This window comes from Lutjanus erythropterus, chromosome 23, assembly GCF_056507025.1.
Source record: "Lutjanus erythropterus isolate fLutEry1 chromosome 23, fLutEry1.hap2, whole genome shotgun sequence".
Classification (NCBI taxonomy): Eukaryota; Metazoa; Chordata; class Actinopteri; order Lutjaniformes; family Lutjanidae; genus Lutjanus; species Lutjanus erythropterus.
In genome coordinates this window covers 13,950,172-13,973,410 of record NC_139339.1, presented here as the reverse complement: position 1 = coordinate 13,973,410, position 23,239 = coordinate 13,950,172, and the positions used below count along the sequence as shown (strand labels likewise).

The window sequence follows — 23,239 nt, the reverse complement described above, 5'->3', positions numbered from 1 at the left end:
TTGTCTCGTCTTAAATGTGTTACCTTTTCTATGTTTCCTATACTGAATTTCCATCTCGTAGTTACTTTTAGTTAAATTTGTCAGTTTATCAGTTTATTTTTCTGATGTTTGGAAAGAAGTTGAAGCTGTCTCAAATAAGTTAATGGTGGATTATTTTAGAAGCGTAATAACAGATACCTTTACTTTGTGTCTTTGTCATAAGCCTTCAGGGACACGTTTGATCTGGTAAACAGAAAACAGTCGTCCCTGGGTGGGCTCGAACCACCAACCTTTCGGTTAACAGCCGAACGCGCTAACCGATTGCGCCACAGAGACTTCTTTTCAGGGGGCGTGGTCTCAATCTATCAATCAACCAATCAATCAAGACCCACCTACGCATATTTACTCTCGACTTCTAAAAGTTACACTGAATCGTGGCACTTTAATTTGACCATTCATGTGCTGAAAACAATGAATAAATCGATAACCACACACTACAGTAATCTTGTAAGCAGAAAATTTACACATTTGTCTACCTACTGTGGATCTCTGACTTGTTATCAGGCGCACTGACAAAATAGCAGCTTCAGACTCTTACATCTGTCGTCTCGCTAAAGTTTTCATTAGTGCCAGATCGTTAAATTCAATTCCTGAACCCCTCTTCGGAAACATGGTATTATAAGGGAGAAAATGTGAACATCATAATTGTTCAGAAATAGGTTTATTGTCTTCTAACTGAATTGCCATCTATTAACTTGTTTATTTAGACTTTACAGAAATGTATCTCTGGTTCACACCTCGTGTTTCCAGTCATCTTAAATGATGTTCTGGTATCAGTCATTATCGCTAGTCGGCGCTGTTGCACTTATTTTGCTGCACAACGTGAGGAAACAGGGAATCGATTAGGTGACATGAGTTGACTGAGCTCTGAGATAACCTCGCTGAAGTTATCAATAAAACCCCAAAACATACAGATAATTACCATAACCATTCTTACAGTGCAAATACTTAAATTGTGCTTCATGCATAGGCGCAATCGACAGGGGGGGCACTGGGTTTTATGCCCCTCCCAATTTAAGTTGGGGTTGCAGTCACCCCTCCAATCTTGAGGCAAAGCAGGAAAAAATGCAGCTGTAAAATAACTAGACTCATAAATTTAATTGGCATTTAACAGGAAAGGAAAATAAAGTCAGCATGTTGCTATAATTTTCATGCTGGCTGGTGTGTGTTTTGTTGCTCTTATGCCATACTGGCTGAGCACATGAAGTGCTTTAATTAATTAGTTAACAAGCACATAGTGCCATGAATTCAAACACCTCTGATCATTAATGCACTTAATACAGTAACTTGTGGCTCTACCATCTGAATGAGACACACAACACGATGTCTGTGGGAATACTTCAAAATATTAAACAATGAAGAAGCTAATTGTATGCTGTGCTGGAGGGATAAAACCCACTGGACTGGGGTTTGCTGCAACATTTTAAATATCAAACAAAATTAAGCTTATTAAGGCTACTATGTTGAACATCGAAGCACGCACGATGGGAGACGTCTGCTGCACTCAGCAGCAGCAGCCTCGGGACGTGAGAATGTGGAATCTGTTTCAGCACAATTACATGACTTAAAAACACCAAAAAACTTGTTAATTAATTTTGTTAGTTTAAAATATGAAGCACTGTAAAATATAAGGTTGTTCAGTCAGACAGTGACAGATCACAGGGTGAACTTGGTATTTCTCTGTGTGCAGCGAAGGTCAAGCTGCACACAGTTTATATTACATTCATTATAATGTTGATAAATGTTGTAAATTACGTTCTTCCGCCTCAGTAATGATCATAAAAACCACCAGATAATTGACTTAAGTGGTCATGTGGTCAAAATATGCATTTTGCACCATGACTCAAGAATTTATGTGCTAATGACAACAAAATTTCACACAAATATCTAATAGGATAAAATGATGAAGTTATGACACTTTATATCCAGAAAGTCATCTTCACCGTGACATCATAATGTTCAGCTCTCCATGAGTCCTCTGTAAAAATAGTCTCTAAGTGCAGACAGCATGTTTCTCACTGGAAATTAGTCACTAGAATCACAAACCATATAATGATAACTTCCATTCTGCCAACAAATACACTCACTACCTTTTATTAAATTCCCTAAAGTCTTCACCACACACTGTATATAATTTGATTCTTGAACAGACTTGGATGTTATTAGTTTTTGCAGAGACGGGGGTTGAGACCTGCTGGAACCAGAATAAAAAGTTCTAAAGTAAATTAAATACCGATAAAACTTTCTCAGAAGCTTTAAGTCTCAAAGGGCAAAAGTCCCATAATTTCAGCCTATTAACAGGCTCATGGAAGAGGAAACACAAAGGGAACGTGTCATAGTTTCATCTTGTTGGGCCAACGCCCCCCACTGCATGACTGTTATTTAAGCATTATCTGCTCTCTGGGTTGCCTTGGTTCACACGGCTCAGCTCTGAATGGAGCACAGGAGCCCGGTGTCTTCCTCTGTGTGTCACACTGCATAAAATCTGGGTTAGCTAAAGCGTAGCACCCAGGGGAGGCACTCTTCCCTCTCATCCTCGACATGTCTCCCTGCCAAACGGACACGGGGGGGTGTTGGAGGAGAGGGGAGGAAGAGGAGGAGGAGGAGGAGGAGGAGGAGGTGTACCCACAGCACAGTAGTGCAGTGTGTCAGGGCCTGTGGCATACGAGAGAGCCCTGGCTACTTTCACCCCGATTTCTGCAGACGCATAGTGAGACACATGCACAGTCATGGCTACAGATACCTCACACGCACAAGTGCACGGGACTCTTAGAAAGAAGGGTTCCAAAAGGGTTCTACACAGAACCTTTGCTCCTGATGGACCCTTCTTTAAAGGAAAAGTTTTTCAAGTGTTCTTTGTAAGACTAAGAACTATTTTCACCCAAAGAACCCTTTTTAGAAGAAAGACTTCTTAAAGAATCATTGAAATCACTGAAGAACTCATCAAGGGTTCTCTTTAGAACCCCCTGGGTGTGTAGAACCATTTTAGTGTGTTCTAGATAAAACCCTTGGAATATAAAAGGTTCTCTTTGGAACCCCCTGAATCTGTTCTAGATAAAACCCTTGGATTATTAAAAGGTTCTCGGTAGAACCACCTGAGTGTGTACTAGGTAGAATCATTGGAATATAAAAAGGTTCTAAGTAGAACCCCTTTAGTGTGTTCTAGATAAAACCCTTGGAATAGAAAAAGGTTCTCAGTAGAACCTCCTGAATATGTTCTAGATAAAAACACTTGGAATACAACCCTTTTAGTGTGTTCTAGACAAAACCCTTGGAACATAAAGGGTTCTCAAAATAACCCTCTGAATGTGTCCTAGATAAAAGCCTTGGAATATAAAAAGGTTCTCCCCAGAACCCCCTCAGTGTGTTCTAAATAAAACCCTTAGAATATGAAAAGGTTCTGGGTAGTAAACCTCCAGAGAGGGTTCTGGGTGAAATCTTTCCAAGATCATTCAAGGCTAAAGCTATCCATGTTGGGTTCTAGGTAGAACTCTGAAAGGTTTCCAAGTGGAACTATCATAAAAGGTTCTAACAGGAACCAAAAATGGTTCTATGGGGACAATCCACAGAACCCTGTATGGTTCTAGTTAGCACCTTTATCTCTAAGAGTGCAGAAACACACACACACACTGTGCTGCCGTCTCGCCAGCCAGCCAATCTGGTAACAGCAGACACTTCAGTGGCCAGAGGCTTAGTGGGGGGGCTCCAGTCACTTTCCCTGCACAGATACACACACACACACACACACACACAGACATCTCCTCTCCCTGTGTGTGTGTGTGTGTGTGTGTGTCTTGCATTGCAGCGTGTCTCTCCTGGCAGATGTGGTCGTTGGATCAGACACTAACAAATTCCTCTCCTCTCATTTGTGGGCGTGGGGAAGCCGAGCCAGAGCGGTTCAGACACCTGTTGCAGCAGAGAGACAGAGAGCAGACGAGGCATAATTTAAATTCTCGTTTACATGAGATCCAGTTACTGGAATAAACGCTGCAGCTGACAGAGTAACGTATATGCAGACAGAATGCAGAGAGGGTAAATAAAACAACCAACAATGCTTCACACAGTGTTGTGGCAGTGAGGCAGACCAGGCCGTCGGCCATGTGCTCAGGATGTTAAGGGCAATCCAGGCAAACATTTGGTGCATTTTCAAGGTTTTCCACCATCTTACAGCTGTGGTGCAGTACATATTTTTGCACATATATATGCTCAAAATGATTAGACCCTATTTCACACTAAAGAAGGATTCTGTAACATATTTACTGTAATAAAGCATTGAAACGTTAAGTTTAAATACTCTCTTCTCTGACAACAAGGCAACACCTACAGTGTCCCCCATTTAAATTTTTATTTCGGGCCATAACTTCTGTTATTGTTTACCCGTTTCCTGTTAATTGCAGTTCAAATTAATGCTGAATCGTATAAGTAAGTGTCTATTTATGAGTCGTACGAAATTATTAAAATTCTAGAAGGAGTAAGTTTTTATAACGTTAACAGAGTTTTGGCAGGCAGTGAGACAAACAGTCACTGAACTCCAACTCTAGAGTGAGTATTTTCAGAGCAGTGGGTTTTTGTTTTCAGGATAACGGGCTCAGCTTTACGTTGACAGGTGACTGACACATGTAAACAGCTGATCAACTCATCATTACTTGTTATTACCAAGTTATTGTGTTACGCTCGTCTTGCACTGCTGCAGTGTTCCTGCAGCCTGCCTGAGCTTCCTCAAGTCTGGGGAGGAGACAAACTCTTTTTTTTTTATCTTCTGAAAGGGGTTGGTGGCATGGCAGACAAAGTTTGGCAACTTATTTTATTTCTTTCTCTATAAAGTGAACTATACAGCCGGAGAGGAATTTATTATGAAAGTACTTGCAATGCAGTTGCAATTTCAAGCAGTTTATCCACAATCCGAGCACTTTTCAAACCATAAAAACACTACATTAAAATTTCAAGGATTTCCATCAGCCTTTAACAATCCTGAAACAGAAACTTGAATCCAAGCTGAGAGTGATGTTTCTCTCATAGAATAATTACAAATTTGCACAAATTGCACAACTACAAATTTGTACACAAAGTAATTCACTTAAAAGTGGAGGAAGCTATTCTGTAAAATTGATTGTTGTCTCATTCCCAGTAGAGATGTTCCTGGCGACTAATTTCTTTGTTGATTAAATGGAAATTGTAATTTAGACTAGTCATCTGATCTCGAAGTAAAAAAACACTCATAAAACAGTCTAAATTGAGCACAGTTTCTTAATCAATGAGGTAATCATTGTCTGCAAAAATAGTGCCTATATTAAAAGTTATCTGAAGCTGTTAGTCACATTCTTCAATAACAAAATTGTATATTAAATTTCACTGAAGTGTGTGGGGCTTTGCACTGTGCATTATGAATGTTGCATATTGTCATACAAAACATGACAACAACTCACTGAATACTTTTCACAGACCAGATCACAGACATCATAACACTGCTGACATACAGTAATAACATTAAAGATGTCACTGTTATGTTCAAGTGTCCCAGTAAATCATGACAGTGAGCCATCATGCACAAAACCAGGACCCTGAACCCGTAGCAGCTAAATGGAATTCAGCCGTACTTAATTAGAGGTTGAAATAGCAAATCTGCTTGAACTCTTTTGTATTTATTAAGATTCTTCTTCTTCTTCTTCTTGTGCCCTAAAACTGTCTGGATCTCAGCAGATAGGTTGGAAATTGCACCCAATAGTCAGATTTTGGTTTTTAATTTTTTTAACCTAAAAGCCTCAGGTTTCATGCACAATTCTGTCTTTATCTCAAAAATACAAAAGCAGTGAAACATTGATTCCAGTGCATGTTTCTCTGCATGTTGTACACATTGTCTCCCCAGTGGCACAGTCAGTAAGTCATCTTCTCTGGGGATAAAAAAGTCCAGGGTTTGAATCTCCAAGTCCTGCTTACTAATACTGCTGCCGTTTGTGCCTGTTGTATGTTTTAAAGTGTTTCTTTTATCAAATGAATAAAAAGCATGCATCCAAATGCACACAATCTGCCTTCTGATCATTGTGGCTATATTTAAATTTAGCGAACACCTGTCTTCCACCAAGTTATCTTTTGGGAACAAAGATTAAACTTGTGCTGACCTACATCTGATGGTGACAGAATTGGACAGGAAGCATCTTAACTCAAGGTCCACTTACTGGCTCTCAGCTGAGGGTTCATCTCAGTGTTGTGGTTTGCTCTGAAGGCTGTTCGGTGCAACAAAAAGCTTCAGAAGTACCGAGTAAGTGGACCTTTTGTTAGGATTTTTTATTCAACCATATTTCCAAAAGGTAAAGACTGAACTTTCAGCTGAAGTGAGGGAAATATTAAAGAACTGAAGAGCTTATTATTGCCTGTGAGATATTCATGTGAGTCGTGGCATTTAAGGCCTTTCACTACTAATTAATGCAATTTTTATGAATTGAGAAAATATAATCAGTCATTGTGAGAAATATAACTGTTGGGCACAAGCCTGGAGGGGATCATGCGATCACTTGCCCGTGTGCAGGCATGACCAGCGAACCCGGAGCTAATCTCAAATACTGCTGGACCCATCAGGAGAGTTTTTTGTGCACATTCATGACTGTATCCTGAGGAACCTCTGTGACTCACAGTGTTTGAAAAACCTTTTTTTATGGCTCCACACTGATGAAAATCGAACACAATATCTCAAGAACGCCTTGAAGGAATTTCTTCAAAACTTGACACAAATGTTCACTTGGACTCTGGAATGAACTGATTAATTTTGGTGGTCAAAAATCACTGTCCTCACAAAACACAAGAATTAATACATTAATTATGACAAAATTTCACACAGATGTCTAATATGAAAAGTCACATGAAATTAAGTTATAAAAAATATAATAGCAATCTGTTACAGTTACTGAATAAAAATATGCAATTAAATGATATTTGCTAGTCAAAATGTTGTTAAATTCAAAGAAGTTACAGGTTCCAAATATTCTTTTTGAGTTGCCCGGCAGCGATCTGCACAATACTGAGTTACCTCTTCTAGCTGCTTATTGAAACACTTCATTGCCTTTTTCTTCTTTTTAAAAACTAATTTTATATATTATCAAAGTAATACATTGATCACATACAATCTTGAATGTCCCTTGACAACAAAACTCCTCCGACATTTTCAATTGCCGAACTACGGCTGTTTCACATAGGGCGGGTCATGACTTTGCCCTCCTGGGGAAAAAAATTGTATCTGTTGCCCGATGTGAAATAGCCCCAGAAACAACACATGTTTAAGTGCCCTTTTATTGTGATCAATCCAAGGCAATTTTTTCCCCATGGAGGGCAAAGTCATGACCTGCCCTAATCATGCCTCCTCATGCCTAAACCCAACCAACAAAGACAACATGTATTAGCCAATCAGAGGCAGAGAAGGGCAGGTTATGTCTTTGCCCTTCTGAGAAAAAGATTTGGTATCCGTAGCCCAATGTGAAATAGTCATACTTCAGTGTCGACTAAATGTTTTTTTTTTCAATCAGTACATTTTAAAGTGAGCTTTTATTGTGACAGTTCAAGGCACACCTGAGTAATAATCATGCTTTCAAATACTTTTGATTTTGTTTATATAAACAACATACCATACCAATGTTTGGTATCTTTTTTTTAGTATATGTCACCCATATGACCTGACAATTTTATTTTTTGTTTTACTTTTACCCACTGAATCAACATATTGGACCCAAAAACAAACAAAACAATTTCTATAATCATATCTCTATTTTAGTTGGACTATCAGCATCAAACAAAAACGTCTTGAACCACTGATGTGATTTGATCACACCAGCATGATTGGAGACTTGATAGAGAGGCGATGCCACGCTCCTTTTGGTGTGCAGTATGGGACCTTAGGGAAAAAAAAAGATTGGTATTCTATGATGAGAGACAAATAATGTTTTAATTCTTTCTGAACTGTGCCACAAATTACACACATAATTTTACAAGACAGGAAAGTCATAATTTGTGGTGGCTTTGTTGTAGTTTAGTTTTGTGTGAAACTGCTCAGTAAACTATCTCTCATCTCATACAATATCCGGCATGAACATCTCTGTCCCTTTTAGAGTTAATTTACCTGAAGTATTATGAGCGACTCCTGCTCCTTTTATCAGCTGTGAAGAGAAAGAACTAGTTAGAACTGTAGTTGTTTGACTACATCTCTGTACAAAGACACACAGGCATTGTAGCCTCAGGTCGGGTGGTGGTCCATCAGAAGGGACATGACTTTTGCTCTCTATTAGCATCTCTGTATGCCACACCTGTCAGGTGGACGTATAAAAAAAGTACTCACTAACACAGATTTTAACAAATTTATGAAAAAAAATGAAAGGTGTGCAGAAAAAACTCTTACTTTTCTTTTTTTTAAACTCCAGCTCATGAAAAATAGGAGCAAAAACAAAAGTGCTGTGTTAATATTTTTGTTGAGTGTAGATGTATAGATTTTTAACATACAGCTCTGCTACAAGCTCCGATCATTCTTTCACATTTTATTTGCAGCGGTGCCACAGTTTCTCCTATCTGACCCCTATTATTATATATTTTTTTTCGTTGTGAGGTTTGAATGTGAAAGGCAAATCAAAATTCCTTTTGTCAAAACAAAAGTGCCCCTGAGCAGCCACTGAGGGCTGGATGGGGATGTAGGGATTCCCATGGCCTTACTGCCATCCAGTTGACACAGTCTGCTGCTTGTGATTTCACAGTTTTGCACACAAAATCGCTTGTGTTTGGTCTCAAACCTCTGTGTTAGAGCTGGATTATGCGCTCTGAGATGTTTAATACGATGCTTTAAAATGGGGGGAGTATAGTTTGCATATTCTGAATTGTTTTCATCCCCACCACAAGTAGTTAATTTTTAAGCAATACAATCTGATGTAAGTCTGGGCATGGCTGCGGCAGATTTTCCCAACCCCCCTCTCTCAATCCCTCCCCAGCACTCTCACACACACACACACGCGCACACACACACACACACACACTGCTCCAAAATACTTTTTTATACAACGGTGGGGGCTCCGGAGAATATAAGGTGGCCATATTTGATAGATTTGTGTCGGGCTCTGCAATGCAGAAAGCGAGAGTTGTTGCGTGTGATCTTGCAAGTGACAGTGACACCAGGCAAGTGTGTCGGATTCGTGACTGATCCGGACTTGTGGGGAGAGATAGGGACAGAGAAAAGAGAGGAGGGAGGGAGGGGGGGGGGACACAGACAGAAAAGAAACAAACAAGTAACAATGTAACTTACATGCAGTCACACACCCCTTTTTCCTTGTAACAATGTGTACGTTTTTAAGGAGGGAGGGGGCGCGCAGAGGGAGAAAGAGAGACGGAGAGAGATAGAGAAAGGAGGAGGAGGGGGGTGCGTTCTGAAATAATATAGTCAGCCATTTTTTATGTAAGGGGATTTTTTCTTATTGGGGGGGTTGTTAAAAAATAAATATAAGAGGGCGGCCATCTTTGTTGCTCTGCCTAGTGTAAAATATTTCAAAACGCCCCCCACTTGTTTCTGTGCCGATTTGAATATTAAATAAATATCACACATTCGGGCGAGAATACGCTTTTTTTGAACACAAGGACGGATCCAAATGACAGGAATATAATGTCCTCTCCTCTCCGGTCCTGTGAGGAAGACGAGGGCATGGTGGTTAATTCCGAGGGAGGAGATTTTGATGAAGAAGACGACGACGGAGACCTAGACGAGAACGCAAGCGACATAAACTCGCCGGCGGCGCCTCGGGAAACTGCAACACCAGCCGCGCCAGGTACAGTAGGAGGCTTAAAAAAGCAAAGTGGCGGACAAGTCGAGAGCGCGCAACACGAAATTAAAAAACACACCGAAAAATGTGGAGGAGAAAGGGCATGTTGGAAGTAGCAGGAAGCCGCAGTTTGTGCCCCAAATCTGTGCTTCTACAGTACGGTACAGTAAGTCGAGTGCGCGCCACGAAATACAACTTACTAGTCCAAATTTTGTTTAAAAGAGGCACGTTTCACCACCAAAAAAATGCTGTTTATCCTCTAGTTAGTGCACCTACTGTATATGTTTCTGTAGCCATGTTTGCAGCCACAATAAGCGGCTACAGAAGACAAGAGAGTGCGCTTTGAAAACAAACAGTTTGCAACAAAAAAAACAGCAAAAATACACCAGCCGGGCGCATGTGTTTCTCTCTCTATATTTTCTCCCACTCCTCCTTACTTCCTCTTCTTCACCTCCTGCACATCCCAACAAAACTTTAAACCAACTTGAAGCTCACTTCTTCTCCACGCACTCAAAAGTTGTTTGTCCCTTAAATCCTCCTTTTTGACAGCTCCTCAGACATGACATGGCATGTAAATGAGCTCGGGTCTGCGGGGTAATAAGGTCGCCCTGAAGGGTAAAAAGCTCCCTGGCATAAACATGGACTCCTATGGCCGGAGGCTACATTTATTGGATGCTCATCACCAGAGGAGATGGTGCGTTTTTGTGCCGTGCAGCAGGCATGAAAGCTGGGTGATAGTGTCAAACCGTGGCGTGGAGACACAAACTTGCCCCCCTACCCCACCACATTGTCTCTGACAGGTCAAAATAGGACACTGCTGCTGCATGCTGCTCACTTACAGGCCAGGAAGGTGTGACTGTTTAGCTCCCTCTGATAGCTTTAGCATACTAATTATCTAAATAACATATTCATGAAGTATTTTCATCAAGGAGAGCTGTGTTTTTTTTGCTGCAGGAGTTGCTCCTCTTTTTTCAGAATTGATCTTGTCAAAAGATGATTGAATGCATATGACATTCTGGAAGTTTCTGTGAGCTGCATATGGGGTTGCAGTAGAAGTAAAAGGTGCAGAAAGTAGTGGCTGGTTAACCACACTGCAACAGAAGAAGTCAAAAATAGCAGTGCAGCAGCCTTAAAGGTTGCAGTTTATTCATAAAAGGCACATAATAACTACAGTAATTTGGTGTCAATGCTATGCAGATGTTAGAGAAACACTTCAAAGTAACAGTGCAGGTGTCACAGAGCAGAAAATCATGAGTTTTTTTGCAAATAAAAGTGGAATTTCTCTTATGAATATTGCAGGAATCATCCATTGCATTGTCTTTAGGCATAATTAGCTCGTCTCTGGAACCGCCGCCATGCCGTGCCAGACAGATAAATTAGTGTCGGGGCTTCCCGACGAGGACCTTAACCCCCTCACGACCTCTACCAGCGGTGGTCGGGGTCCCGGTGTGGGAATTGCACAGCGGGATAAAAAGAAGTCGTTCCAGTTCACCGCACCGTCCCGTCCCGCTGGCGGCCTCTGAATCACCGAGCCCTGCGTGCGTGCTGCGGCCGCCCCCGGCGTGTCTTCGGCGGCTGCGTGCTGCACGGATACGCGGGAAGGGAAGCGAGGGGTTGGTTGTTTGAAATTGGACGGGGTGGGAGTGAGGAGGAGGAGGAGGAGGAGGTGGAGGTGGTGGTAGTGGTGGTGGTGGGGTTGTTGCTGTTGCTGCTGGTGGGAGCGCTCACCAACAAAGGCAGGCAGACAATAAAATCCGACAAAATGCAGCCTATCAAACAGGCTGGTTGCACGGCGGAGACCGCAGCACATATTTTGGTCATGCTTTAACGCTTTGCTGCATTCTGTCCTTTGAAGCTCAGCCTGCTGCTGTTTCTCTGTGTCTTTCTGTACTTCTCCTTTTCTGCTCAGGTCAGGTTTCAGGTTAAATTGCTTTAACCTGCTTGTGATATTGCACAGATACCAGAGGGAATAACTGGCCTGATATTTTCACATCGTTTGTCGCCTCAAAGCAGAGATACAGTCATGTATTTTAGATGCACTGTGGCTCAGAGTCACAATTCAAGCCCAGAGTCAAGACTGACAAGTCCAAAATCAAGTCCTAAACCTTGATTTCCAAGTCCTGATGTAACAGGGAGTTGCTGTGTACCTTGGAGCAACAAGAGGGGCTATGAAAAATGAGAGAGCACACTTTGACAAACACAAGTCAAGTTTGTGACAAAATGCAAAAAAAAAAAAAAAAAAAGAAAGAAAAAAAAAATCTCCCACCCCACTTCCTCTTCACCTCCTGTAAATCTCAACAAAGTTTAAACCAACTTGGTTTTTGTTGTGCATCATGAACCCATTCAAAATAAGAGCAGCGTCCAAAATTACGATTCTGTAGAACTCATCTAGACATTTTAATTTAAATTCTGCTTGTTGATTTCTACACAAATTTCATTTGTGGTAATTTCAAATTAAATTGTATCTTATAAACACCAACTGTATATCAACGTATATCATACCTGTCTGCAGCTGCAGACACGCAAGTTCAGTGCATGAATCTTTTCCCGCTTCCTAATGCAGTGGTTCTCAATGTAGGGGTTGGGACCCCCAAGGAGGTTGCAAGATAATTACTGGGGGTCTCCACATGGTTGTGGGTCACAAACGCCAACCTAATATCTTTGGGGAGTTGCAACTTTAAAAGTTGGAGGATGACCATGTATAATTTATTTGTCTTATGAAATCATGATACTAGCAGTATTCTCAGTTAATCTTCTCAGCTGTTGCTAAGTTGCATGACTAGCCGATGTATTAGCCCAAATTATGTGAGTCTTAGCAATCACCTCAATTTAGCAAATGCTATTCTACAAAATAAATGATCCCCAACTGCATTTTCCATGCATTAAAAATTATTTGTCCCTTAAATCCAGTGTTCACAAGTCCTTGACATGAACAAGCTGAAAAACATCCATAAGTCATAATGTAACAGTGAGTTTCCAGCCTCATTGAGTTACAAAGTTACTTAGCTGTTAGCTAGCTCAGGTCAGCTAAGCATTAGCAGGCTAACTATGTTAATATTAGCCCTGCCTTACTGTTCTTTGTGTAACTTCAAATGTCAAACGGAGTTGGAAGTTGTTGCATCTCTGCTTGTAAGTTTTGAGCCACACATTTTGCATACTGCATTTTGTTTTTTGTTGATCACCTCATAGTTTTTGTAGATTAACATTCTTTGGTATCTTCTTTTTTTTAAACTTGTAATATTAATTCTTCATGGTTCTTTCCTGCAACTTGATTGTATGCTGTTGGACTGGTTCAAACAAAGTAGATCTGGGGAATTAAGTGTCAACTTAAGGGCTGCAACTAACAAATATCTTTCTTTCATAATCAATTAATCTGACAATTATTTTCACGATTAATTGTTTAGTCTATAAAATGCCAAAATATTGTGAAGAATTTACCAGAGGGCAAAGTGATGCAGTTTGACTTTTGGGCTTTTGGGATAGTATCAAATATATTTCATGTCGAAGTCCAAGTGAAGTCATGAGTCATTGGTATTAAAGTCCAAGTCGAGTTGCAAGTCTTTTTTGATCTTCTATTATTAGGCAGCAGAGAGGTTTTACATTGAAATTTGTATTTCCTTCAATCAAATGTTTTTAAAATACAATAACACTAAATTTCTGTACTCTGTTCAGGATTTATGGATGTTTTCCAGCTGAAAACACCCGAGAAAGTTTGTTTATGAAGGTGTTGGTCACACTTTTACATTGCCAAAAACCAATTATCCCCATGTGATGGAGCCCGTAACACCAGCTGTCAAATCTACTTACAGCCCTCCGACAAACTGTATCTAATTTAGCATGTGTCACAATTTAGATCAGGTCAGAGGTCACAGAAGCCACCATGGCCATCGCGCAGCTTTTGTTGGGTGTAATTATGTTCAGGGGGGATTAGCTGGGTGCTGAGAAGATTATTGTTCATCTGATTCTGATAGCTGTCTTTCTTCCACGCTTCAATCTCCCTCCTCTGCTTTTCCTCCCAGACGAGGAGCCGGAGATATCAGACAGAGAGGTCCCGTGCAGGAAGAAAGGCCGGCCGAAGAAGAAGAAAGACACAAAGAAGAAAGACAAAGAGGGCAAACCCATCAAAGCAAAGAAACGCAAGAAGATTGTAAGTTTGTTAAGCTGTCATGCTTTGGATTTGTACATTTCACCCTCATTATTTTTCATTATCCTCTGCTCTCGTCTCGTCTTCAGGACAGCGATGTAGACAGAGACTCAGACCGAGAGAGGGACTATGGTGAGAACTCGGACAGCATCGCCAGTGACTATGGATCCGGAGAGAAAAAGAAAAAGAAGAAACATAAAGAAAGGAAGGAGAAGAAAACCAAGAAGAAGAAAAAAGACGATGGGGACCGGGACAGCAGTCAGGAGGAAACAACAAAGGTAAAGTTGTCTCTGGCAAGTCCACCCTTGTTTCATCTGTTATCTGTTATGTCTCTGTTCTGATTGGTGGTTTCTCCTCAGCAACCGATAGAGCAGAAGACGTCCGCCCAGCTGGCGAAGGAGTGGGGTCTGGAGGATGTTGATCATACCTTCACAGAGGACGACTACAGGGAACTCACCAACTATAAAGCCTTCAGCCAATTCATGAGGTGCAATTTCTCTCTTGTTTACACATAGTCTGCCTCTTTTCGACCAACAAGGACCTCGTGCCAGTTTGGAGCTGGTTTAGTCTTGCATAGCTAGACCTCTATCCACAGCGGTCAGACCTGGAGAAATGTCTGCATGCACATTTTGCTATAGGGGAAATAAGGCCCTGCCTTGTTTGCATTTCTTTAAACCAATCACAAATGTCTTGGGTGCCACTAAGCCCAGGATGCAGCAATGATGCTGCTGCAAAATAGTGTAGACGGGGAACTGTGTGTGTCATCAGGCTTGTTTCCGCTCAGGATAAAAAGGAAGAAAAAGAAACACGACAAAATCTAACTACTTTTTAACTACTACTGCTACTACTACTGTGTACTAAATTAACGATTACATCTGTCATCACCAGTTTTTGATCACACTGAAGTGGACTCAAGTAAAACATGACTGTTTCTTTGACTCATCACCGCAATCTCACCCAGTGTTACACTTTATTTGGTAACCCGTTAGATTGAGTGACCTGCGGTGTTGGAAGATGTACTCAGATCAGGCTGTGATTGACCGATAAATTAAAATGCTACTTATGCATTAACTCATCAGTATTAATGATGCACTTTATTAAATTATTTAATATATCAGATACTTTACTTATGTAGAGGGGTCTGAGTACTTCCTCAAACGATGTGGGTCACAAGATCTGGTGGGTAATCAAATACAACAGCGGCCTGCAGCCCCTCATATCTCCAAACATGTTATAGAAAACTTTCAAACAGATCAGCTTTTCACACATGGGGAATCTCATGGTTAATATTTTGCCGGAAAAAACATTAAGGGCTCTATCTTAGGCTGATCTAAAGCACATGTGGAAAGCACGAGGCGCAATGGATTTAATTTATTCAAAGTCTGTCCAAATTCAACTTTGCCATCTTGCACCAGGGGTGCAGGGGTATCTTGGCATGTCCCATCCCTTGCGCCACCAGCGCACAGTAGGATACACCTGTCAGCTGTGCTGAAGTGCCCTCATTAATTCGTCAGTGAGTTAGACAGTCAGCTCTAATCATCTTTAAGAAGCAGGTGCGCCAGGAGCGCAAGCTGTGTCAGCATGACAGCAGAGTTACCAGGAGGAAACAAAAAGAAAAGATTTTCAAGCGAGGAGAGGCATCTCCTGGTTCGAGAAGTGAAAGCGTGATTACGAACAGTATTTGCAGACAGCAGGACGTCTCCAAAGCAGCTTCATGTGTAAATAGTTTATTTTACATGAATGCCTGCAAACAGTAACACGATTAATGAACCGTAAATGTCATGCAGATATGTAACTGGTTATGTTTTACACTGAAACACCTTGAAATTGTGTTGTATTTTACAATTCCTTATTATCATCTTTAATGTGCAGCTCGCTGGCTGAGGAGCAGCATCATCTCCTCCTCCCATCCTCGCTCCTCTGTCCCGCTAACACCACTGTGGGTGTAGGAAACTGAATCAGAGTTTTTCTTAATTTTGAAGTGCGCAAAATTATGCATGGATATATCCCACCAGCTCTGACAGACCCAGACCTTTTTCTTCTTGGGTCTGGCCAGTCTCTTGTGGTCAGATTAATAACGTCTTGTTCATTTTGTATGTTATAGATTAGAATTTTTTAATCCTCGTTTTTCTGGATTCCGATAAACACGCAGACACGGACACTACAGCTGCTCCAGCTGTCATGCTGACTGATCAGATAAAGACGATCTGACAGCTGTGATCCCATCATGCATGCACTTTACAGGTCTGCCAAAATTTATTTGGAAAATTTGGTTAACATAAGTGAAAGGTGACTGTGATTGTGTGCACATCTCGGTTCCTCATGATAATCCCACCCCCAGCCTCCAAATGGTTTTTGCTCTCTTGGCAGCAAAGAGTTGGTGCCACTAAGAAACCAGTTTTCAGGGCCAAAAGCCAGTTTGTTGGCTGTGGAAACACACACAACTGGTTCAGAATTAGGCTCTGGCTCCAAACCAACCCTGGAACCGCCTCAGTCGACAAGAGGTGTGGATGTGGTCTGCTTACAAACAATTTGCTGCAAGCACTTTTGACTTGATGATGGAGATATAGCCTTCTTGTTTGTGATTAGTACCACTTTTAATGTAGCAGGACGTGGCGTTTAAATGCCCCATATTAGCTGTTTTTCATCATTTTATTGTTACATATGCTATAAGAACAGAAATAAGTTGGTGAGTTGTGAATTGGAGACAATTGCTACTTGAAACTTTTCAAACTGAGTGGAAAGAATTCAGGAATTAAAGAAAAGCTTTGCTGCTATTTGGCTGTAATTTGATCTGTATAGTTCTATGGAACTATTCATAACACACGCCAACCTTGAGACCTCTACAATGGGGAGGATTTAGAAACTATATCGGGGGTCTGTACACATTAAGTGCACATTTTAGAGGGAAACAGGAAATCTTTCAGGACATCTGAAATTTGCTTGAGTATTTCTGTCGCTCAGTGATCTCCATTTCTCTTTCCATGTCTCACTCACTGAGGAGGACAAGGTGCAAGCATGGATGTACTGGTAGAACTGGATACAGTGGAGCTCTCATGTGGTGTGGCTGTATTGCTGTACAGTTGGAAACAGTATATGTTTGGAGCCATAGGGCTTACACACACTGTACAGAACCAGAAACAGGTTGTGATAATGAAAGGGGAAAAAAAAAGTTGTTACATTTTTTGTAATAAATCAGGAGAAATACAGGAGAATAGTGACCCTGGAATGAAACCGTGAGAGGGCAATGAAAAAGACTTTAGCAAATATGATTCATAATTAGAAATTGTCTCCTGCATGGGTTTCCTATGCATTAAGTGCAAGGATCATGTCGATGCCAACTCCCAAGACAAGCATAGTTTTCGAGTTTGAGCTTGTTCATGGTTCTACGTTTCAGGCTGGCCCATTGAAAGCTTGTATTTCAGAATCAGAAATATTTTTTTTGGCCAAGTTGTTGTACACATACATGGAATTTGACTCCCTTTTGAATTTGCTGTCAAATAGGGTTGAAGAGGATGCAAAAAAAAAAAAAAATGAATATGATTTGTGACACATTTTACCTTTATCAAAAAACTGCAGCTCCTGTGATTTGGATAATGCACTTGGCTATATTGCGATTTCCAGTGTTGGGCAGTAGCGGCGTTACTAGTTTAACAACATTTCTCAGTAACGTGGTTGTAACGTCGCTGTTTTCTTCATCAAATAGCTTTTCAGTAGTGAAGCTACTTTAGTGATCAAATAACGCGATGGCGTCCAAAAAAAACTACATTTCCCCACGCATTTTTAAACCTTAAATGCGTCTCCTCCATGTGACGTGATGTACCTGTGATGTATCTCGTGAATCTCCATGGCCAAACCTTAACAAGTTCATGTTACCTATCGAGTCCTCACAGAACAGTTACACGTTCCGAAGTTTAATGTGGAACCCCAAAAAGAAGCTCCTGTCAAAATCCAAGACATCCAACAATTTAAGGACACACATTCAGGTATTTCCCGATGTTAACACAACAATCGCTAGCTAAGCGAAACAAAACCAAATTGTTGTGGTCAATTTAAATAAATAATTTGATATTTGTTTAGATGGCTCCTAGTACAAAAGGGGGCTAATAAATATACTACTAAACACTGACAGACAGATACATAGATACTTTATTTTTACTTAGCTTTGATGTAGTTAAGCTACTTTTGTCATTTTAGTGTAGCTTAGCTTGCTACATTTCTCTGGTGGGTAGCTTCAGTGTAGTGAAGCTTCATTTAATGTAGAATAACTTGTAGCTAAGCTCACTACATTTTCCAAGTATCTTGCCCAACACTGGTGATTTCAGTTATACGGTACTTTTGATGAATTGTGCAGCCCCACTCTGTGTTACACATAGTTCCATGAACTATTCTCGGGAAAACAGAAAGAGGGTAGAACAATGAAGCTGAACAAAGATTACAAAGGTAAAAATAAACACAGAACTATCATGTACATACAGGTGGGTGAAAAATGCATATTTAACTGTATAAAAAGCAACCATGGACAGCAACATACCACGTCTGTAAACAAGTCAAACGTCCTCTGTAAATTCTAAAAAAGTTAAAAAGGTAAAACATCGCAAGTCCTCCATACAAGTAGGACCAAGTACTGACATTACAGTAGACAAATGCTTATGTGTTTCAGCATAGAGCCTTCATTAGAGTGTTTCTGTAAATAGTAAACAAGAATACAATAATGCAGTGGTGCAGAGTGCTGAAATAAATATTGAATGATTAATGTAACATGATACTTATACAAGAAGTAGATGGATGTGTACAGTATATGCATGTATACATGTCCAAGTAGAGTTTATACAACATGCTTAAATTTATAACTGACAATGATAAATACGTGTTAGAAACAGTGTGCATTTGAATGAATGATTGTATGAATTAACTTTATTTTAATGGAACCTTTCATGCATGGAATACAGCTCAAAGTGCCACTAATTCAGGAGCAAAAGCAAAAACACCAAAAACTCAAATTTAAAACCATACACATACACAAGAAGGAGGAGTGAAATAAGTGTTAGTATTTAGAAAATAGAATTAACACAGTTTGTCTAGATAGATTTAAAAAAGATTAAAACCCATATAAAAAAGAATTTAATATTTGTAGGTACAGTGGATGCAACATATGTCAATGCACAGGAACAAAAGCAACTTTCTGTGTAAACTTTCAGGCCTCTTGCTGTCACACAGACCAGCCTCCGTTTATTCTGGCAGCCCCAGTCAAAAAAACCTGTCCACAGTGAAACTACCAGCAGCGTTTTAACACAGATACGGGTGGCATGTGTTGAAAACAAGAGTGCAAGTACTACTGTATTACCTGCCTCTGTCGTCCGCTCTGTCTGGCAGCTGTGACTTTATCATCCCTGCTAGCTGTGCCTCTCAGGCTGCAGTGCTGTCAGAGTGTCGGTGGCAGCCTGAGCCTCGGCCCCTGCGGCTGACTCACACCTGCTTTGACTCTGATAACATGAAGTAATCCATTATGTCCACTGCTTGTGTATGTTGGGAAGTTTTTTGGCTGTCAGACTGAGCTGCGGTGGAAAACTGAAGTCCGTTCACTAAATTCAGCTTCTGCAGTGATATTGATAACTTTAGCAAACGCTGCGGATTTTATATACAAGCCATTCCTGTGATTATTGCGCATGAATATAATTGATAGTCAGCAAAAATTAAAGCTCTACATATACTGAAAAACTTTTATGACTCTCTTGACTCTTACAATTTAGGTGAAAGCTGATGCAGATTTCTGCATTTTGCATGTATGGTTACTGACCCTCAGCATCTCGTCTGCAGGCCGATGATAGCCAAGAAGAACCCTAAGATCCCCATGTCAAAGATGATGACCATCCTGGGGGCCAAGTGGAGGGAGTTCAGCTCTAACAACCCCTTCAAGGGCAATGCTGCTGCTGTTGCGGCGGCTGCTGCAGCTGCTGCGATTGCTGTCGCCGAGCAGGTCTCCGCAGCGACCGCCTCGCCCGAGCCACCGCTGCAGCCGCCACCAATCAGAAAGGCCAAGACGAAAGAGGGCAAAGGTCAGTGGTCAGCTTTAGACCTGCACACCTTTAGCCTTTGTGTCAGATTTTACTGTTTGTTATCCAGTTAAGCGCACTTAAAGGGTCAGTAGACCCCAGATCCCCTGGCCTGTAGTGCTATTTATCCATCTAGAGTTTTTTTGGTGTGAGTTGCAAAGTTGAGTGCTGTTTAGTCTCATTATATTGGAGAGAAGGCAGACATCTCCATGGCTAATATCTCTAAAACTCTGCAAATCACCAGAAAAAAAATCTAGATGAATTAATAACACTACAGGCCAAGGAAAAATATGTATTTTTGATTTTAGTTGTCCCTAGACTACCAGGACAGTGTGCCGTTTTAGACGCACATGATGCATGATAATAATCATTTTGTAATGGATGCTAACACTTGGGTTTGCTTATGTTGTGGTTTACTTGCTAATTCTCTGCTTGCACAATATAGTGTGACATATATCTGTTTTTACAAACCACATGTCTGTTTACTTCCTGTCAGCTCTACAGTAATGTTAACACCTCCAACATTTGTGATTACCTTACAGTGCTTTTTCATCAAGTTAGTTACTTAACTGTTCACTGTTAGCTCTCTATATATTGTTAATCATATTTCCTTTTTTTTTTTTTTTTAATAAAAAGTAGCTAACTGCTACTGCTAGTTAGCTTGCACTCTCCCAGTGTTTGAGCTCCCAGTTTGGGCTGTCAGCTGCATGGAGGTAAGCTGAGCTAAGTAGCAGTTAGTAGCCAAAGTAGCTAATTAATAACAACAAGTAAAGCTTTGTTCCTTAGGAAACTCCATAACTCACCAAAAGTTGTGGCAGAGCAGCCGGAGGACATAAGAGGGAAAACCAAAAATTTCATGCATAAACTATCCAGTTTCACCAAAATCAGTAAACAAAGATATAAAATTGTGTGCTTGGGTTGGGTAATCAGAAACACTTCTCTCTGGCTGCCTCATTCCTCATTCCTCGTTCTTATTACATTTGTGGTCTGATAAACAGTAAATTAATCAAATTCAGTACTGCATATCATTGTTTTTCATGCTAGGATGATGCTCAGCAGCAATTGGTGCTGTAGTCTCACATAGATCGATCTTTGAGCTAACTAGTCAGCTAGTGACAAGAGTAACAACAAGTAAAACTATCTAAACTCTGTAACATAAATGACAGAGAGTTGAGGCAGAGCATTCAGAGTACATCAAGACTCCAGAAGATATTTTCTCTGTGAAATAAAATCCAGTTTCACCAGAATCAATCATGAATAAGTTTGTGTTGGGTTCTTTAAGAGACAGAAGCTAAGGGTGAGGCTGCATAGAAGTCCAGTATGAGGTAAATAAAGATGTTTTTGACCTGTGAATCATCGAGGTGATTATCAAAATAATATACAAAAACAAGTGGTAAATATAATAACAAACATTTACATAAGAGAGTTGATAGAAAGTAAACAGATGTGTGGTTCACACTACATTGTGCAAGCAGAGAGCATTTAAAACACAATATAAGCAAACAACGGCTGTTCACAAGACAGCAGCATGTGTTAAAAGACGATAAAAGATGAAAACAATAAACTTACTCTTTGTTAATACAGGACACACACTACTTTATCATTCTTTAATGTCCAGTGTTGCACATGATGTTATCCATCTAGGCCCTGGCTATAAGAAGCGCAGTAAAAGTCCTCGAGTCCCGGACAAGAAAAAGGCTGCAGCAAAGGCTAAAAAGATGGCACCCATTCGTATCAAATTGTCGCCTATAGGTGCCAAGAGGAAGAAGAGTTGCTCAGTGAGTACAAAGCTTCAGCGCGCTGCCTCTCTGTCTTCAATCCAGCTAATTTTTTCCTGTTTATCACTTTCTCTTTCTGTCTTTCACTCACTCGATTGACTCTCCTTTGTTCTCTGTCAGAGCGATGAGATGGATGAGGATGAGTCGGAGCAGGAGGACTCCAGCGTCCACAGCTCCTCTGTTCGCTCTGACAGCTCCGGCCGCGTCAAGAAGAATAAGCGAGGACGGCCTGCCAAGAAGAAGAAGAAAAGTGAGTACCACCTGCCTGTTATGTGACACTATATTTGTGAGGAATTAATTTTTAAACCTGATTAAACCTGATTATTGTGCCTTAACTTTAAATTATTTTGCCCAAACTTCAAAACTAGCTTTTAAATGAAAGATTAAATTTAAACTCTTCTTTAAAACTTTAGTTTCTACTCTAAACCTAGATTGAATATAATTATGTTGCACCAAAACTCTAAGCTTCATTTTATCTGTTAACAGTATTAACTTTAAACTTGAGGAGATTTAACTTTTAAAACAGCTGCTGTTTTAATGTAGTTAGCAAAACAGTGTAACCTTTTGTTAATTTTTTAGCAAGTTAGCAATCAATGTAACATTTTCTTAACTTAATAGCTAACTAGTAAACAATGTAATGTCTTGTTAAATAATACAAAGCAGTCAAAACTTAACAGGTTACTCCCTCTTTTATACAAGGTCACAATAGCACTTGAATTGATTTTTTATTTATTTATTTATTTTTTTAATTTCAGTTCACATCCATTAACTTGAATGCACTCAACAGAATATTTTATTCTTCAACAGAGCTGGATTTTAAACCAAGCTAAACTCTGATTAGAACTAATCTTTAATTAATCTTTGTTGGTGTCCCAGTCATACAGTCTACATCTAGCTGAAGACCCCTGTGTCAAGTTAACTTTTAGAAATGCAACAGTGTTTGTTGAGCATTTGAGTGACATTTCAGACACATTTTCAGACATGTCTCAGACATCGCTGTCGTCCGTCTTTCTATGTTTGCTGTCTCTCCCCCTCCAGTCCCAGGGGAAGAGGAGGGCGACGGCTATGAGACGGATCATCAGGACTACTGCGAGGTGTGTCAGCAGGGTGGAGAGATCATCCTGTGCGACACTTGTCCTCGAGCTTACCACCTCGTCTGCCTTGAGCCCGAGCTGGACAAGGCCCCCGAGGGCAAGTGGAGCTGCCCGCACTGCGTGAGTACAGCAAGTCTGTTCCTGCTTTCCATGTATGACTCTGCTTAGCATCCTCATTCGCATATTTAACTGTAAGTGATGTGTCTGCTTGGCAAATGTGAGTGAACTAAAAAAAAAAAACAATTAAAAGAGGTTTGTTTTTACTTGCATGGAGCACCAGATGAATAGAGGCTTTGTAGCTGCTTCGCAAATCTCAGTGGAGAGCAGGTTGCATTCAGGCGCA

At 40.5% G+C, this 23,239-nt stretch overlaps 1 protein-coding gene and 1 non-coding gene across 4 annotated transcripts in view; one reads left to right on the top strand and one right to left on the bottom strand.

Annotated features, from left to right (window-relative positions):
• Positions 1-241: 241 nt before the first annotated feature.
• trnan-guu (transfer RNA asparagine (anticodon GUU)) lies at positions 242-315 on the bottom strand. Its single transcript has one exon. It is a non-coding gene; the product is annotated as a tRNA-Asn (tRNA).
• A 9,013-nt stretch (positions 316-9,328) lies between these two features.
• The window catches only part of chd3 (chromodomain helicase DNA binding protein 3), a 60,776-nt gene continuing 46,865 nt past the window's right edge, over positions 9,329-23,239 (top strand). The window contains exons 1-8 of one of the 3 annotated variants that reach the window (XM_084712396.1): positions 9,329-9,830; positions 13,844-13,971; positions 14,058-14,246; positions 14,328-14,455; positions 19,789-20,027; positions 21,669-21,802; positions 21,923-22,052; positions 22,841-23,016. In XM_084712396.1, coding sequence (XP_084568522.1) covers positions 9,668-9,830; positions 13,844-13,971; positions 14,058-14,246; positions 14,328-14,455; positions 19,789-20,027; positions 21,669-21,802; positions 21,923-22,052; positions 22,841-23,016 — 1,287 coding nt within the window. In that variant the 5' untranslated portion in view covers positions 9,329-9,667. The remainder of the gene's footprint in view (positions 9,831-13,843; positions 13,972-14,057; positions 14,247-14,327; positions 14,456-19,788; positions 20,028-21,668; positions 21,803-21,922; positions 22,053-22,840; positions 23,017-23,239) is intronic. The other 2 variants (XM_084712395.1, XM_084712394.1) reach the window with 2 other exon arrangements.